Raw genomic sequence first — 17,761 nt, forward strand, 5'->3', positions numbered from 1 at the left:
CAAGTATTTGCTGAGCACCAGCTCTGTGCTATTAATGCAAAGGATAGAATGGTAATGTAAACTTTGGCCCTAACCCTGAAGGACTTAAATCTTTGGGAGAAAATCAAATTGATGCAAAAGGAACAAGAAGAGACTGGTCCATGACAGCATTTAGTCAGGGATTTGTTTTATCTTCCATCTTGCCCAGTGAGGTCTTGAAACAATCAAGAGAGTTCCTCTCCTATCAGACTTGGAACCACACCCCCTATAAGCATTCATGAGAGCAGGGATATTGAGCTGGGAAGAGGGATAAAGAGAGTTTAAAGTACTTAATGGTGGCAGTTCTAACACAGTAGGACAGTATTATGGAAATCTGGAACTATCTCGGGCTTGCCTGTGTTGATTATATTGACTCAATGATACCCCAGGGAAGAGCATGGAGTGGTATGAGCATGCCTATTGTGAAATCAGAAGTGAAGCAGTAAATAGTGCATGCATTATCAGCATTTTATCCTTTCCTGTGGATAGGAACCAGGCCTTCTCATCTTCCCATCCCCCTGAGTTCCTAGCATAGTGCCTTGCACATAATGAGAGCTCCGTAAATGTTGGTTGAATGTTGAGTGAACGAATTGTTGATGTGTATGTTTGAAGATTGGAGGAAGCTGGAGCTTAGCTACATTTGTCATAATTCTGCAGAGCACTTAATCACAATAACAAATAGTGTCAGATTTTTATTGGGAAGGCAGCAGTTACCAGAACATTTCCACTGGCCAGAAGCTGTGAGTGAACAGATCCCCTCCCCACCCCCCTTGGCTACAGCTTGTCTGGCTTTCAAACTTCAATGGAAATGTACACTATCTCAAGTCTTGTAAAGTGAAATGTAATACTGAAAACTGTAAAATATTAAACAGACTGAAAAAATGAATAACAGGCTGGGGAAAAATGTGCTGAACTAAATTTAAAGGAATTTTTTATTAATGTTAGCTACCTTTCAACTGCAAACTCAAAGATATAGGGATACCTACCAACCTTGGGATGCAATTCTATAGAAATTAACAAAAAAAAATGATGCCAAGATACCTCTCACACACCTACTCCAAACAGAAAGATTGTGTATTACCAAGTATTTGCAAAGGTTTTCTTGGGGGGAAACTTAATAAACTTTTTAGGAAAAAAATAGAGTTAAGTAGGAGTATGGGGAAGTCATTTGAGAAAAGGAAAATTATGCTGAGATTTGAATAAATTTATAAAATGTTAATTATGAGAATGGAGTCATGACAAGTAGGTTTCTCCAGTACCTCAAAAATTAAAAGGGAAAAAAAAATCAGTCAAAATATGTCTCATTGATGTTCTCAATTCCTAGGTATGAATAGCTAGTGAGAACTGAAGACCTCTGCAATAAGGAGATGTCTATAGAGAATATAATTGATCAAATTCAGGTTTGCTAACTCAGTACAAGCATAGATCAGACACTCAAACTCAGTATTCCATGATGCCTTCAGAGAAAGCACTGAAAAGAAAAAACAAGATAATGTGTCTTACCTTAATCACCACAGACAAGAGTTTTCTTCCCAGATGTTGGCAAGTCTAACTGTTGTAGGCTGGAGGACACATTTTAGTCATGTTGGATCATAACCCTTGGGTCTTATTTCAGCACCTACAGCTGGACCAACCACTCCTAATGGGAATCCAGTGGATGAATGTGATGATGACCAGGCCAACTGTCACAGTGGAACAGGTGATGACTTCCAACTGACAGGTGCAGAAACCATCTTCATTTCATTGCAACATCATTTTAGCTCATATCATGGTCATCTCCAACTAATATCTAATAATCCATAGCAGAAAGGCATCATAATCCCATTGATGATGACAAACTTTAAATTTGCTTTGAAAACCTACAATAATTTTTTCAGCCATTTACACTGAAATCCAGGAGGAATTTCTCTATAGGTATACTCTGTCTCTCCCTCAGGAGGGGCACACACACACACACACACACACACACACACACACACACACCACTTTAGAATGATGATTTAGAAAGATGTTCATTTATTTTCATGTTCTAATTAATCCAAAATTCAAGAATTATTTCTAAAGCATTAATAGATTCATTACCCAGCTTGCCTCATACTCTAGAAATAATGATGATATTAAAGTATGAATAAAACTAGTTTTGTTTTTTGATAAGACCTTTCAGATGAAGAGATGCTAAAAATTTTATATTCCAATTTACAAGTGATGTATGAAGTCATTACTTACCTCACCATCAAACATACAACCCACCTATACTGACATGGCAAATACTGTCTTTAGTAATAGAAAGTATCAAATGACAATATTCTGGGAGAGAAAGAGAGAGAATTCAATCTAGTTGGAATAGCAGAGGAAATATTAGGCAAGTGGGGAAATGTGATTACACTATTTGGAAGTTGTCCAAGACACTAGGATTTTCACCCTATTGCTACAAAAGGTACCATGGGACCTTTAATACTGCCCAGGTCATAATGCAGTTTCGTATATCATCTGAATCTCATTTTGAGAATTCCAAACCTCAGAGATTAAATAGGAGTTCTTACATGAAGTTTTGCATTTTTATACAGCAGGGATGCAGAGATAATTAATTTCCATTGACTATATTGAAGGCCATAGTATGAGGAATGTCAGGATTGCTCCATGTTGTTGGCCAAACTATTTTTCCAAGATCTCATAATATATTTCTCAAAGTACCTAACCAATGACTTCATAATCTGTCCCTTTATATTTTTCGCTAATAAAGTTATAAGCAAGAATTCTAAGCCAGGAGCTAGTATAAGGACAGAGGGGGATGGGGAGCTGTAGAGGCAACCAGAAGTTCCAAAACACCCAATTGAGTAATGTTATCCCCCTCCTAATTTCCAGGCTAACATCTCTTGATCATGCTGTTAATGAAATCAGTATTACTATTTCCCTTTACTTTTGCCTATGTCCATAAACTGCAGTAAAAGACTTTATTAATATTACAGAGCAGTGATAATCATTTTCTATTTAAAATGTCCCATAGAAAACCCTACAGCAGATGCAAAAGCAGAATACCATTTTTGCAACCAGCTCTTTCTGAGCCTTCCCATAATTTCCTGCAAACATTATGCTACAGATATCAGGCTTTTGGTGAAGCATAGCCTATATCCATATCGAAATTCCTCATGGAAAGAGCTGACTGCAGCAAACATTGAATATTCCTGTCATACAGCAGTTCTTTTCTTTATAACCCACTAAAGTGGTCAGTTGGTATTGATTAGAAACAAAGCTTCAGTTTTACTGTTGATATCAGAATAACTAACCTCCTTGCCTTCACATTCATTCATGACTGTACCAATTGAAACCAAAGTCTTTGAACAAAATCCAGCAAGAATGTTAGCCTGGAGCAAATCATGTATGGCATACAGTTGCAAACAAGTGAAAATAGGGCACTTTTAGTGGAAACACTGGCAACTATTTAACCATTCAAGAGCATGTATGATCAGTAGTGTTCTAAATTACTCCTTGTAGAAACAGATAAATAAGTGCACTCTGAATTTTTTTGAGTCCACATTAAGGCCAAATGTTGCCTTCACTAATTGCTATTGCAGGTCTCAAAGATGTTGTAAATACATTCATGAAAACAGTAAAAGCATCTGGATGCACAGAGGTACCTGGGGTATGGACACTGCTCTACTGGCAGCAGGAGGGGGGAATATAAAAAGGTGCTTTTGCCACAGGCATCAAAAGCTTCCTTCATGCCCACCCCACTTCCAAGTGTCTTGTTAATATGCTAAGCTAAGATGAAGTTGTCATTTGAAAACATCTTTTGTTTTATTAAACTGTCCTTTCTCCCCCTTCTGGAAAAATACTTGCTAATACACAAATGTTCACTAAGAGTAATAACGTCATCCAACCCATGTAACTTCCCCTGATGTCCGTCTAAACTATACAGCTCTTGTGCCTACATTCATCTCTCACCTCCCTTTTTTTTTTTTTTTTGGCTCGGCAATGTGGTTAAGTAACTTGCCCAGGGTCACACAGCTAGTAAGTGTTATGTGTCTGAGGTCAGATTTGAACTCAGGTTCTCCTGACTCCAGGGCTGGTGCTCTATCCACTGCACCACCTAGCTGCCCCTCTCACCTTCTTTTTAAACCTTTCCAACAGGACTTTCACTGTGGCACCTCAAACTTTGGATATTCAGTGTCATGAAGCCAAATCAAACCCTTCTCACTCTAACACTGATTGGCGGGAACATAGAAATTAGGTTCTATTCATCCTAATCAATGCTCTCATTAGAGTTTTTTTTAACTTATTTTGCACAGCTGAGGTTGATTTCATTTCTGTTCCTGTCATGACCTATTTGTATGGGGTTGAGGGGATGAGTTTTGTAGCAGAGTGCCCACTCCTTAAGGAATAGATGTAGTTCCAGGTGAATTTATGTGAAATGCTTGCAAATGAGGACAAAGCCTGCTCTTTCATACATGCTTGCCAAGGTGAAATTCACCCCAGAAGTTACTCATTTGCAAATGCCTTTGAAGTCATTAGATAATACAATTGACTTCAAAGGCACCAGGAGTCTGATTTTTACTTTGGAGCTCTGTATCTACCTGAAAGCAGAATTTGGCTCCCAACCTACAGCATGCATGTAAAACTGATAATGCATATCAGTTTTTTAAAGTGAATTTTCACCTTGAATCTTTTTCCATAGGGCCACGGGTAACATAATGCTAATGTTCTTTGGCCTATCTCCAATTCTGCCATTACAGACTCACCTTTTTAACCCATAATACATATAATTCTTTCTTTCCAGAGCCTGCCTCATCGAGGCTTTGTTCATGGGTCACCGCACATCCAGTAGGTTTACTGGGGGACAGAGTGTAGCCTGACTTGTTACTGCTGCTGATTATCTCAGAATTCTTAAGAACATTCCAAGGGCAGGACTGCCTGCCTCTGATTCACACTCTGGATGTGTAACATGTGTCCCATGCTTTCTTGTTCCATGTGTAAATGGAATATCAGTGGGAGCTCCTTGCATAGCCCTGGGGCCCAGCTGGAGCTGGAGGGTATTGTCATCATCAGCTGTAACAACCTCAAACATTTATTGAGTATATGCTATGTGCCAGGCACACAAGACAAGAGATCTACCCTGAGTCATAATAACTTCTGTTTTCTAGCTGGGTTCCTACCTGTCCCATTCATCTTTTCCTAAACTTCCTCAACCATTGTCTGTCTGTCTCTCTGTCTCTCTCTCTCTTTCTCTCTCTTTGTGTCTGTCTATCTGTCTCTCTCTTTCTCTGTCTCTCTCTCTGTGTCTCTGTGTGTATGTTATATGGATGTGTGTCTCTGTGTCTTTCTCTCTCTGTCTCTCTCTCTCTCTCTCTCCCCCTCCCTCCCTCCCTCCCTCTCTCTCTCTCTCTCTCTGTCTGTCTGTCTCTGTCTCTGTCTCTCTCTCCGTGTATGTCTGTCTCACTCTGTCTCTGTCTCTGCGTGTGTGTGTATGTGTGTGTGTGTGTGTCTCTCTCTCTCTCACACACAGACTAATTTTTTTTGCATTTGAGATGACAGGTGAATTAACTTGCCTGAGAAGCGTGCTAACAGAGGAAATATTGTTCTTAAATATCCACCAGTATGTATTAAGTAAAATGCTACATAACTGTAAGAACACAGTGAGAATATAAGGGTCTGATAAACAAAGGAGAAGAGATTTAAGAGTCAAAGAAACAGGCAGGGAAGAGGCAAAAGAAGCCTTAGTCCCCTAAGAGTCTGTCCTTTGACCAGGAATTTCGTTGTTTAATATTGATTGAAGGCCTGCAATATACTTAGTGTTTCTTTTTCACTCTTATAGGCAGTTGTATTTCTAAGGACAATGAGTAAGATTTCTCCTCTTCCTTTTTTCTCTGTAACAACCCAGCCTGAAACGAACTGGGCATAAACCTTGGCCTTAGAAAAAAATAAACAACTTCATCACCAGAAAGGAAAGACTATGGCAGCCAGCATCAACCCCCTTCATTTTTAAAACAAGGCAAAGGGAGCTAGTTTGAAACTACCATTCAGATCACAGAGCTAAAATACTTGGAGATCATTTTCAAATGGAGAGATCGGGGTCAAATTTATTCCCAAATTACCAAGGACATCCAGAAATCAGTACTTTCCACTATATTTTACTCCCGTGGCTTGTTCCTTTTATGAATTTCAAATAGATAGCCCTATAGGAGGGTTTTGTAAGGAATCTTCTAGGAAAAATAATGGTTGATGTTTTAATTAATCACTTGCACGTATGTAGCAACTTCAGTTTTACAAAGCGTTTCCCTCACAATAATGCTGTTAGGTAGTGCAAGTATTATGATCCTCATTTTGTAGGGAAGGAAACTGAGGCTCAGTCAATCAGTAGGAATTTTTCAAGCATCAGGCACTCTGGTAAGCAGGGAGGATGCAAAGACAGCAGTGAAATTGTCTCTGCCCGCAAGGAGTTTGCACGTGATTAGACCAGAAAAATTATAAGTAACTCCCCCAGGATCACAGAGATTATAAAGGTGTCTGCAGTGTATCGAAAACAAAATAAAAATCAATGGACTGGGGGAGTCAGAAGCACCACAGACACCTCTATGATCTGTGTACTCTGACCTTTTTTTATGGATAAGTTTATGTGCTGAAATTCAGAGAGCTAAGTGGAGAGTATTGGGATTTAAATAGATTATAGGGACTTGGGTGCATGCATATGTATGCAAAGGAGAGACAGAGACAGGGCACAGACAGAGAAACAGAGAGACAAAGAGACAGAAACCAAGACAGAGATATAGCAACAGCTACATGCATAGTATGTATAGATGCTTATAATGTCATTTAAATGCATTTCAGTATATCGTCTTCGTCTGTAATGTTTCCTCTGCTCATTGCCTGCTTTATACTTTCTCTTCCAGGCGGTACCACCATACTGGCCACGGAGAAACCAACTGTCATAGAAAGCACGATACAGTCAGGTATGGCATTCTATGCCTTGTTTGTCTCTACCTGCAGTGGGCATCATGGCACCAACAGAGTGCTTGTAGGGCTTCTTTCTCCACTCTTACTTCCCCTAAAAGTTGCTGTAGGACAGTAGCAGCATCTGGTTTGAAAGTGCCAGAGCATAAATGTATTTTTTTCCTCCTTTTGTCCACATGTATATGCAGCAGGAACTGAGATTTTGCCAAATGGTGACAATCCCAGCTCTCCACCAAAGGAACTGCCTAACATACTTTGTTTAAACGCAGCGGTCTAGGACATGGGCTGTGTTTGCAAACTGTAGGGAGAGGGAGCCTCACAGACAGCAGCAGCCTGACTGTTTATTTTCCTCACGATGCTGCAAAACCAAGACAGGCAAAGTTTGTCAGTTCTGCCTGCCGCAGAGTTGGCAGTCTTACAGTAATGTTTCCAGTGGGCCAGTAGGCGGGCCACAAAAATGGGGTGCAGGAAACCAGTGCTATAAATGTGTGCAGGAAGGGAAGTACTCCGGGGAGCCCTGGGGCAGCACCTCCTCATCCTTGTATTAATAGAAAAGCTAATGACTCCCAAAGTCTTTCAGTGGCTATTTATCAGAGCTTAACCACTCTCTAGGGTTATGGCCTTTTTTGTGTGTGTGTATGTGTGTTTTTGGGTTTTTTTTTTTTAAGTATTTTGCACAGTTCTTCCTCACAGACACGCACCAAAGGAAAACAATCAGTGCTGGCAAGCGGCAATTTTTAAATACTTTAAAGGTAATCATTACGGTTAAGGTGAGCAGGTCAGTTTTTCAGTTTCTTCCATTTCCTTTATTAAGCACAATCATCCATGGCCGCCACAGTAATTTATTAACGGGGCATGTGGTATATATCAATGTTTCCTCAACAGTCCGGCACCATCAAGCCAAGCTGAAAGCAGAAAGAGTTGGCCTAATTAGTATGCTTCCTTTAGGGACACCAGCACCGTTGACCTGATTAGGCAGCAAAACAAACTTCCCTACCTTGAACTTAACCCCTAAATCTCCCTGCTGGGCATTCTGGTTGACTGACAATCAAGTCCAAACTCTTTTTAATACTTCAGAATAAAAGTGAAGGACAGTCACTAGTGAGAAATTTACTTCTGATCACCCCTTCACCCCTACTTTGCCCAAGTTGCTGTTAAACTCTGTAAACCCTCTGTATCGCTCTCTATAATCTGAGTGAATATCTCTCTGTATGATTCTCTTTGTAGTCAACATGGGCTTTAAGCAGGGTGGTAATAGTGAGTACTAAGAAAATACAGCCAACTTTCCACTATAGGTGCTAATGAGGACAGGAGATATTGTCCATTAGGTGCATGAATAGGGAAAACAAATAGAATCAATTAAATGAAGCCCTGATAATTGCCTTAAATGATTTCATCATTACTTTCAGTTTTCCGCTCAGTTGGCACAACTATTAAATCTACAATGAAATTGTGCTATCAGTTTAATATTTCCTGTCCTATCTTCTTCCCCACCTTCTGCTAGAGATGCTGCCACCTGGGTGTGCCAATATATCCAATTAGACACTCTCTCCAGTGATGTAGCTCCCACACTTCTAATTCTTAGACAGTGAAAGGAAGTCTGTGTGGGCAAAAATTCTCATTACCACTGTGGCCAGCCTTCTGGAGAGGAACCTATCTGAACTTAGCTAGACGGGATCATAGGAGATCTTCTAGTTGAACCTCATCACTTTACAAATGAGGAAACTGAAGTCTAGAGAGGTCAAGTGACTCAAATCCTCTGATGAAGCCAACGTTCTTTCCCCGGTACCACGTTGCTTCCCCCTGTGATACTCAGACAACAGACCCAGCTTGTCACTGAGCCCGTGCTCCAAGCCTTTCTATCGCAGTTGTGCTGTCCAGGGCTTGTGAAGTACTGACAAAGCCGTCTAGAACTCATGGTTAGCTCCCCACCACACTGAGGCGTCCAAGTTAAGGGATTTTTTTGGAAGGCAGGTGTTAATACCACAATCAAAAGATAAACAGTAGAAAGAAAGAAGGATGAGGAATAAAGTGATTTGGAATTCATAGACTGGATAGTTTTCTCCTATGCAATCAAGAATTTCTAAGAATTGCTTTAAGAAAGAGAAAAGGAAAAAAAAAACTCCACTGGTTGACTCATTTGATTTGAACTTGAGGTCAAGGTCATGGTTCTTTAGTTTCACATAAAGGAACCTTGTTTCACGGTCACAGACAGCAAGCCTGCCATCTCACCAACGGCATAGTCAAAGGGTACTCACCCAATTTAATTCAGTGCAACCCCTCGCCACTATAGAAAGGAAGGGAAGAAAAAAAATTTAAAACAACCTCAAAGACCATGTCCTGATGGTACTGACGTATACAGGGTCATCTCTGTGTACAGAGGACAGCACCCTGTATCTCTTTTTCCACTCCCTAATTTACTGCCTATTTATTATCCAAGGGATGGTTTGGGACTGCTGAATCAGCAGCTGTCATTTTGGGGTGGAAGAGGGGCAACAAAGCCGGTAAAAGTAACTCAACAAAGAACTTCCTCTAAGATGTTTGTTTTCCAGTTTATTGTGGTTTCAATAGTGACAGCATCCTTTAAGGAAGTATACTAATTAGACCAGGGCTTTCAGGCTAGCCTGATGGTATCATACTGTTGAGGAAACATTGATATACATCACACATCCTGTTGATGAATTACTGTGAAAGCTAAGGTTGACTGTCTGGTGCATTTAGAAGAGCTGAGGATATCATTTATATCACTGAGGATATAAAACTAGGTTTGGAGTGAAAAGACCTGAGTTCTGCTCTTGCCCCAGATTGTTACTACTACTACTACTACTACTACTACTACTACTACTATTATTACTACTACTACTTCTACTACTATTTACTACCACCACCACCACCACCATCACCACCATCATTACTACTACTACTACTACTACTACTACTGCTGCTGCTGCTGCAGCTGCTTCTAGATAACATTTAGATAGCACCTACTATGTGCCAGTCACTGAAATATGGGCTTTACAATGATTATCTTATTTGATCCTCACAACAAACCTAGGAGGTAGGTGCTATTATTATCTCTATTTTACAGATGAGAAAACTGAAGCATTTAGAGGTTAAGTGACTTGCTCAGGGTCACATAGGTACTAGGTATCTGAAGCCAAATTTGAACTTAGGTCTTTCTAACTCCAAGGCCAGAATTCTATCTACTGAACCACCTAGCCAAATCATTTATCCTCTCAGAGGCTTGGTCTTCTCATCTGTTAAATGAGAAAAATAATACTTGTCCTATTTATCTCATAGGTTAGTTATGAGGAAAGTGCTTTATAAGCCTTAAAATGTTATATTAAGGTGGATTATGAGTTATATTTCATTCATGCCCTCAAGCATACAGCAGACTGTGCATTTATGTAGAATCTGAGAACTGGCAAGGACCTCAAAGGTCATTTAGTCTTGAATGAGAACCCCCTCTAAAATTCACCCAAGAAATTGTTGTCCAGCCTTTGCTTGAAGACTTCTTTTGAGAAAGAGTCCATTACCTCCTCAGATAGCCTTTTGATGGTTCCATCTTTGAGGAAGTTTTTCCTGATAGATATCAAGCCTAAATGTGCTTCCCAGTAACTTTTCTACTTCTAGATTCTGGGGTCTTGAAGAACAGGAAGCCAGATTTATACCAAAATGGATTCTGAGATGATTGAAAGGTTCGTTTTGTCAAGTTGGTTCTCTCCAGTCAACCTACATAGGTCTTTGTGTATCAGAGAACCTGGAAGTATTGTTCTCTCTCACTATTTTTCATAAACTGGAAAATCAGAACTCATCAGAGCTCTCTATCAGAATCCAATTCTGCCATGGTCATATACAACCAACCAGAGTCTAATTCTTACCAATGTTAGTAAACTCAATAAGCACATAATATTCTCACACCTTCTGGGTGGTTGCATTATATGCAAGATTCCATTAGTGTTATGCCAGGACAGCTGGTGCAACCACCATCTTTTTAAATATATTTTCCCTGTACCAGGCCTCATATGCTTCTATGTCTTCAAATATTGCTATAGCAACTCAAAGTGTTTTAGTGTCCTTGCAATTTCCATGCCCCTCATCACCTCCCCTTGTTTGAATAGTAAGGACCAGCCTGTGAGTTGGGAATGTTCAACTACTCAATAGAAACTTTGTATACTAGACTTTAAAATTAAATCCTCGTGCACATTCACCGTTAATGATTCAACTGTGAGTAAGATTGGCTCTATAAGTACAGCTGGTGCTTGCTCTTTGAGACTATAAATTTGTTTTAAGTTCACAATATTGTTTCCTGCTATTTTTTAAGAGTCGAGCAGGGATTTAACCACATTATTCCCATTTGCTTTAATGAGAATTGTGCAGCTATGGTGCCCGGATAGCATTTTGAAGATTTAGGGGTCAATATTCCAATGTTCAGTTTACGTTTATGGGTATCTTGTGCCTCTAATAGCCTTTTTGCCCAGGCCAAAGTCTGAGACTCCAAATCATATTCACCACCCTAAAATGCCTTCCTTCCACTGTTCCTTACAGAATGAAAAAGTAGCCATAAACTATAAATTCAATGACCAACAGATAGAATAAAAGAGTAGAAGAAAGGCACACATAGCAATCAGCATGCTCTGATCAAAACTTAGATTTTCCAGACTGGGAGGGACCTTGGAAGTTCCCTTGACCCACCCTGCAGGACCACATCCATGACTTCCTAAGCAAATGATAATCTAAGCCTTTTTTTAAAAAAAGACTTCCAGGCAAAGAGATTCCTTAATCCTGGTAATAATAAGAACCTAAACTCTATGTTTGTGACATCAGTAGAAATCCTTTAGTTTCATTCACAGATGTGGTGGTTTCCTCTATTGAAGGACATGCTTAGGGTTTTTAGGCAGGGAAACATAATCTGAATTATATATAAAATGTCTCATTGCCTTCCTGTACTAAATGTTTTATAAAATATCATTGAGAGTGACACACAAAAAATAAAATGTTCCCATTAAAATTTTTCTAATATGTAGTTATGTAACAATACAGTCTAGTATGATCAGATTGCAACATTCAAGACTACCTAACCATTCAAATTTCAATTACTGTCCTTCATTTACATAATTTAATCTCAGTAGGCAAAAGTGTGGTAAATTTTAGAGAGGCTTTCTCATGCTTTAAGAAGCTTTATTTCATGGTTACGAAAGACTAGACATGAAATATAAATCTCCAGTGACACTAGAACTGTGAAATATGGCCCTTTTCCACTAACTGATAATGCTCACATTATATACATCATCTGGTTTTCTAGTTTACTTCTCTGATGTCATCCTTTGAAGAGGTCACATTGTCACTGGAATTAGGAATTTTTTCTATTCTGTTTTGAGGGTATATCAGGTGGAACCCTTATTCCAGAACTTGATATGAGTTGGAAGCAAATATTAGTGTTTTCAAAGTGTTCCTTAGATGCTAGAAATGTAAAGAATTTCATCCTTATCTGTTTAATAGATCTTCCCATTAAAATTCCAAATACCATTGTTAGAGTGCAAAGGGAGGAGGCTAGTAGGGAGGGATAACAGAGGTGGGGTAGATAGAGAAAGCAAAATGCTTGGGCAAAGTTAAAGCTCAAAACAAGATATGATCTCATTGTGACCATCATAAGCCTTAAGATATCAGACTTCCCTTGCTGTACATGAGGCTTGTTGTGAGGTTTATTTTAAGTTCAATTGGCAGGGTGCCCTATTTGTCTCTCTCCCCTTTCCATTTCAATGCTGCCATCTTGTGGGCGGTCTAACCTAAATTAAAGGCAATGAAATTTGTTGGTGTTACTCAAGTTTCTGAATGCCTTATTTTCTTAAACAAAAAAATTGTGCATTAAAACATCCATAGCTTGTCACTGTATCTATTTTAAGTTTGAATTTGGGGGAGGTCTTAATTTTGCCACAAATTTTTCAACATTCAATGAATTTTTGTTTTCAGCATTTACAAGGTTAAATAAAAATCCTAAAGGTAAGAATCATGAAAATTTATTAGATTGTATATTTGGGAATGAGCATTGTCAGACAATGCCTTGCCAGATGAATGGGGAAAATAGTTGATCTGTATCAATGAACTCTACAAATTCCAAAGGAAGAATTTTTTAAAGATGAAAATTTTCTGGTGGTTATTTAAAGGTATGGATAGTTTCACTTACCTCTGTGGTTTTAAGTGTATGGAGCATTTTAAACGGAAAAAAAAAAATAACACACACAAACCATAAAATAAAAAAAAATTATTTAAATTTATTATGTAAAGAGCACCAAAAAATGCTAATTCTCCTCCCAAAAAAAAAAACTTCATCTGAAACATCTAGCCTAACTGTGAATACTTTAAAAAAAATTGTGAAAATTTGGATTAACATCAGTATTACATTCTTAAGAAAGCCCACACATTCAGATTTTTTTTTAAATCTGTGGGTAGTCTCCTCTCAATGTTCTTATTTGTGGATTTCAGTCTATATGATTCAGCCTCATCAAGCACCATTAAGTGTTGTGAAAGGAGGGACTTCAAGTGGTAATATAGATGTCATTGAAAGATACCATCTTTAATTTTTTTTAATGTAAAACCAATTTGACATTGCCATCTCTAATCTGTTTAAAGCCAGTAAAGAATAGCTAAATGAAATTTTGAAAACAATTTGACATTTTCCCTGCATTTCAAGTTCCTGGCAGTCCTGATATTTGTGGCCTTCCCAGAATATTCAAGTAGAGATGAATCTCATATAAATTTATCTTCCAGGGACTAATTGAGGTCTCTATTTTATTCTAAATTAAATGATTAACTCTGTCTTTTTTCTGCTTGTCTCTTTTTCTCTTCCCTGTCCAATGAAGAGTTTTCAGCATATGGTTTTAACTGTGGATTTGGCTGGGGATCTCATAAGACGTTCTGTCAGTGGGAACACGACAATCACGTGGAACTAAAGTGGAGTGTGTTGACGAGCAAAACAGGACCTATTCAAGATCACACAGGTAATCATGAGTTCATGGTAAACTCTATTCTCTGCAAGAATCCTTTCTGAACCAGAGAATTCTCTGGGGGGATGGGAAGGGTCACACTGGTTTCTGTGAATTTTGAGTGGGAAAGTCATTCTGAGACAAGAGCCTTGTAAATGGGGTTCCATTGACAAGATATCCTATTTGTCTTTTTTCTTCTTATATAAAGATTTACTCAAGGCAAGGAGCAAAGAATTATGGTTTTATTTCTCCTATGAGCAATGTCCCTGCTGGGAAGCCATGTGGCAGAAGAAAAATGCACACGAATTAGTCGTTTTCGTACCTAAAATTTTAAAATAAAATCATAGAGTTAGAAAGGCAGAAATCACCTCTACATCTCATACAATTGGCCATCCAACATCTGAAGGCTTAAAGACCTCCAGGGACAAGGAATTCACCACCTCCCAACATACTCCATTCCGTTTTTCAAGAGCTCTAATTGTGAATAAGTTTTTCTTTTATTTAGCTGAAATCTATCTCTCAACAACTGTCCACTCATGGTTCCTCGTCTTGCCCCCTAGAGCCAAGTAAAACAAATTTAATCTCTCTTTCACATAATAGCTCTTCAAATACTTGAAGCCAGCTAACTCTCATGCTCCTCTTATGGGATGGCTTGATTTCCCACATCTTCTTCTAGAAAGCCTCTAGTTTTTCAATGTCCTCCTAAAATCAGAACCAAATACAGTGTAATTATAACCTCCCTTGTTCTGGAGAACATGCTTCTTTCTTTTAATTTTTCTGAGTGACCAGTGTTACTGCTGACTCCTATGAAATTTGTCCTCCCCTAAAAAAAATCCCCACTTCTTTCTTCATGTCTTTTTCTGTTCTTATTTATGCAGCTGGGTTTAATTCAAACACTTTATATTAATCTCCACTAAAAGTCATCTTATTAGAGTTGGTACCTCAATTCTAGCCTGCTGAGATGTTTGGGGATCTTGATTTTTGTCATCTTAAGCATAACAGATAAAGAGCCAGGTTCAGTCAGGAATCAATGCACTTGCTACGTACCAGCACTTGGTATGTCAGGTATTGGGTACACAAAAATAAAAATGAAAAAGTCCCTGCCCTCAAGAAGCTTCCATTCTTCTGTAGGAAACAATCTGTCCACATGTAAGTATGTATATAAAATATATGCAAAACAAATACAAGATAATCTAAGGGAAGTAATAACAATAAAGTAACAAGAGCTGGCATTTATATAACACCTACTAAGTGCCAGGCACTGTGCTATGTACTTTACCAATAATCTGTCTGAGCCAAAATATGTAGAGAATGATGTGGCCATACATAGGTATAGATAAACCAACTGTCCTTATTTCATGTTATCTGCAAATTAGATAATCTTGATACTTATGCCTTTACCCAAGTCATTAATAACAATATTAAGTAAAATAGAGCTAAGGAGAAGAGTCCTGTGGTACTCCCCTAGAGGTTTTATTCCAGACTGACAATAGTCCATTCATTAAACACAATATTTAGGGTCCACTCACTCAATCCATTACAAATCCAACAAACTGTACCTTCCTAGGCCATATCTCTCTACCTTGTCCACAAGAGTATCATGAGACCTCTTCAAATGAAATACAAGTGTACTATACCTACAACCTTCCTTTTATTCAGAGCTAAGGAAAGCCTAAGTCCAGTGCTTAACTCTTCCATAGGCCTTGAACTGGGGTAGGGCTGGATGGTTTGATATGCTAGTTCTGTTTTGAAAGACTTTAACTTCATTCACTTCTGAATAGGTGAAGATGGCATTAAAAAAAAAAAAGTACCCCTTACCCTACCCCCGCCAAAAAACTAAAATAACCCTTTCACACCTTGTGGAAAGAAGCTAATAAGACAACAAGCTGGGAAGGAACAATTCCAGTCTTTTTTATCATTTCCCCACTTCATCTCTTCTTTGATATTTACTTAGATGATAGCATAGAGAAGTAAGAATTTCCCATCATGGTTAAAAACTTTCAATACGCTGGTATTTTTCCAAATACTGCTTATTCAGAAGTAATGGCTTCCCCAAGGATACCCAGAGTAGGAATTTGCTCATGGATTGAGATCTCATTAAAAGAAGATTCCCCCCACGTTGGTGCTTTGGTAGAGTGGGTCAGCGTGACATGGATTATTGGTCTATTTTGTTCTTCCCTTTTTATCTGGTGAATGGAGTCATTAACTATGCCAGATAGGCCTTCCTCTTACACAGCTCTAACCTCCCCCTCCCCTTTGCCCTAATGAAAATGACAAGGAAATTAGATAAAATTGGACTCCTTCAGTCCTGAGACACTTTTCATTGAATCTTAAGACAAGTAGTTTTAAAAAACTTAAAATACTTTGACTGTAAATGGCACTGTACATATAAATGGCATCAAATTAACTAAATGCAATTAGCTGAAATGAAGGCAGTAACGGTGAAAAAATTGATGCAAAGTGAAGGCAAATGGCTCAGTAGGATCTGACATTCAAAAGAGGTTAAAAGCTAAGCGAGCCAGAGACTGACAAAAGCTAAAAGGCTGAAGAATGAAAGCACAAATTGAGACAATGAACACAGAGTTCCTGACCCAGAACTGGGATAAAATCCCTAAAAGGAAAAATATCTGTACTTTCTGACTAGACATGTTCCAGAGGCTGCTCAGGGCTTAAATTAACAGCCTGAAAAGTTCTGCTTCCTTTGTTTTCATGAGCAGCCATCTCAGCTTGGCCATTGGACCAATGTTGTTGTGCTGTCTTCACTAAAAATAAATAAGTCTACTAAAATGCTAACAAAAAATTTCATATACACACACAATCTTTCACAATTTTCTAGTTTTTCAGTCACTAGTTTTCTTCTTTCTTCCTTCCTTCCTTCTTTTCTTTCCTTTCTGTCTTTTACTCTTTCCTTCTTCCTTCCTTCTTTCCTTCCTTTCTTTTTCCTTCCTCTTTCTCTTCTTTCCTCCCTCCCTCCTTTCCTTCCTTCCTTCTTTCCTTCCCTCTTTCCATTCATTCTTCCTCTTGAGAAAATTTTGTGATTCAAGCCATGGGAACAGTTTTAAAATAATATTATCCAGACACTATGTCATGCTGTCCAACTTTAGACTTATTTAAAACAGCTTTGTTTGAATTTCCATGTTAGACTTTTAACAGTGATACTATGAAGTTTCTCTGACAAGGTTTTTGGGGTTTACAGGTTTTCTTTTATGGGGAGGAGTGGAGTTGGGCAGGAGGAGCTCTGCCTCTCAAAGGAAACACAGATTTGGAAGCCAAATTCTAATCAAGTAGTTTCTAGGACAATGTTGCCTTGTTCCCCAGTAGAAAGTAAGTTCCTAGAGAAGAGGGACCATTTGTATCCTAGTACCTACCAAGGTGCCTTATAAATAGTAGTTGCTTAGGAAATGTCTGTTATATTAAATTTTTGAATCACTGATCTTTTGCATTAATCTTGAGTAGCCAGGATAAAAAGGCCTAGAACACAAAAACTGGCCCACTCTTGGATTTTTGCTGTTCAGTCATTTCTGTCATGCCTGCTCTTCATGACCCCATTTGGGGTTTCCTTGGCAAAGATACTGGAGTGGTTTGCCATTTCCTTCTCCATATTCTTGAATAGGGGAATTTTTAAAAATTACTTCTAAAACCTCTCATATGAAGGAAAAAAAAAAACATTAATTCATTCAAAGCAAGAACTTGAACTGAATTAATACTAGTTCACTTTGAGTTCACACAGTATTAAGCTCATAGGATTTGGAGCTGAAAAGGGTCTTTGAAATCATCTAGTCCAATTCCTTTATTTTACAGAAGAAAAA

General features: G+C 38.5%; 1 protein-coding gene across 5 annotated transcripts in view; it reads left to right on the forward strand.

The window, feature by feature from the left end:
- The window catches only part of NRP1 (neuropilin 1), a 182,763-nt gene that overhangs the window by 151,109 nt on the left and 13,893 nt on the right, over positions 1-17,761 (forward strand). For 2 of the 5 annotated variants that reach the window (XM_027841555.1, XM_027841556.1), the window contains exons 11-13: positions 1,634-1,738; positions 6,906-6,965; positions 13,830-13,967. In XM_027841555.1, the coding sequence (XP_027697356.1) occupies positions 1,634-1,738; positions 6,906-6,965; positions 13,830-13,967 (303 nt within the window). The remainder of the gene's footprint in view (positions 1-1,633; positions 1,739-6,905; positions 6,966-13,829; positions 13,968-17,761) is intronic. The other 3 variants (XM_027841557.1, XM_027841558.1, XM_027841559.1) reach the window with 2 other exon arrangements.

The sequence above is a fragment of the Vombatus ursinus genome, unplaced genomic scaffold (genome assembly GCF_900497805.2).
Source record: "Vombatus ursinus unplaced genomic scaffold, bare-nosed wombat genome assembly UNPS02014861.1, whole genome shotgun sequence".
Classification (NCBI taxonomy): Eukaryota; Metazoa; Chordata; class Mammalia; order Diprotodontia; family Vombatidae; genus Vombatus; species Vombatus ursinus.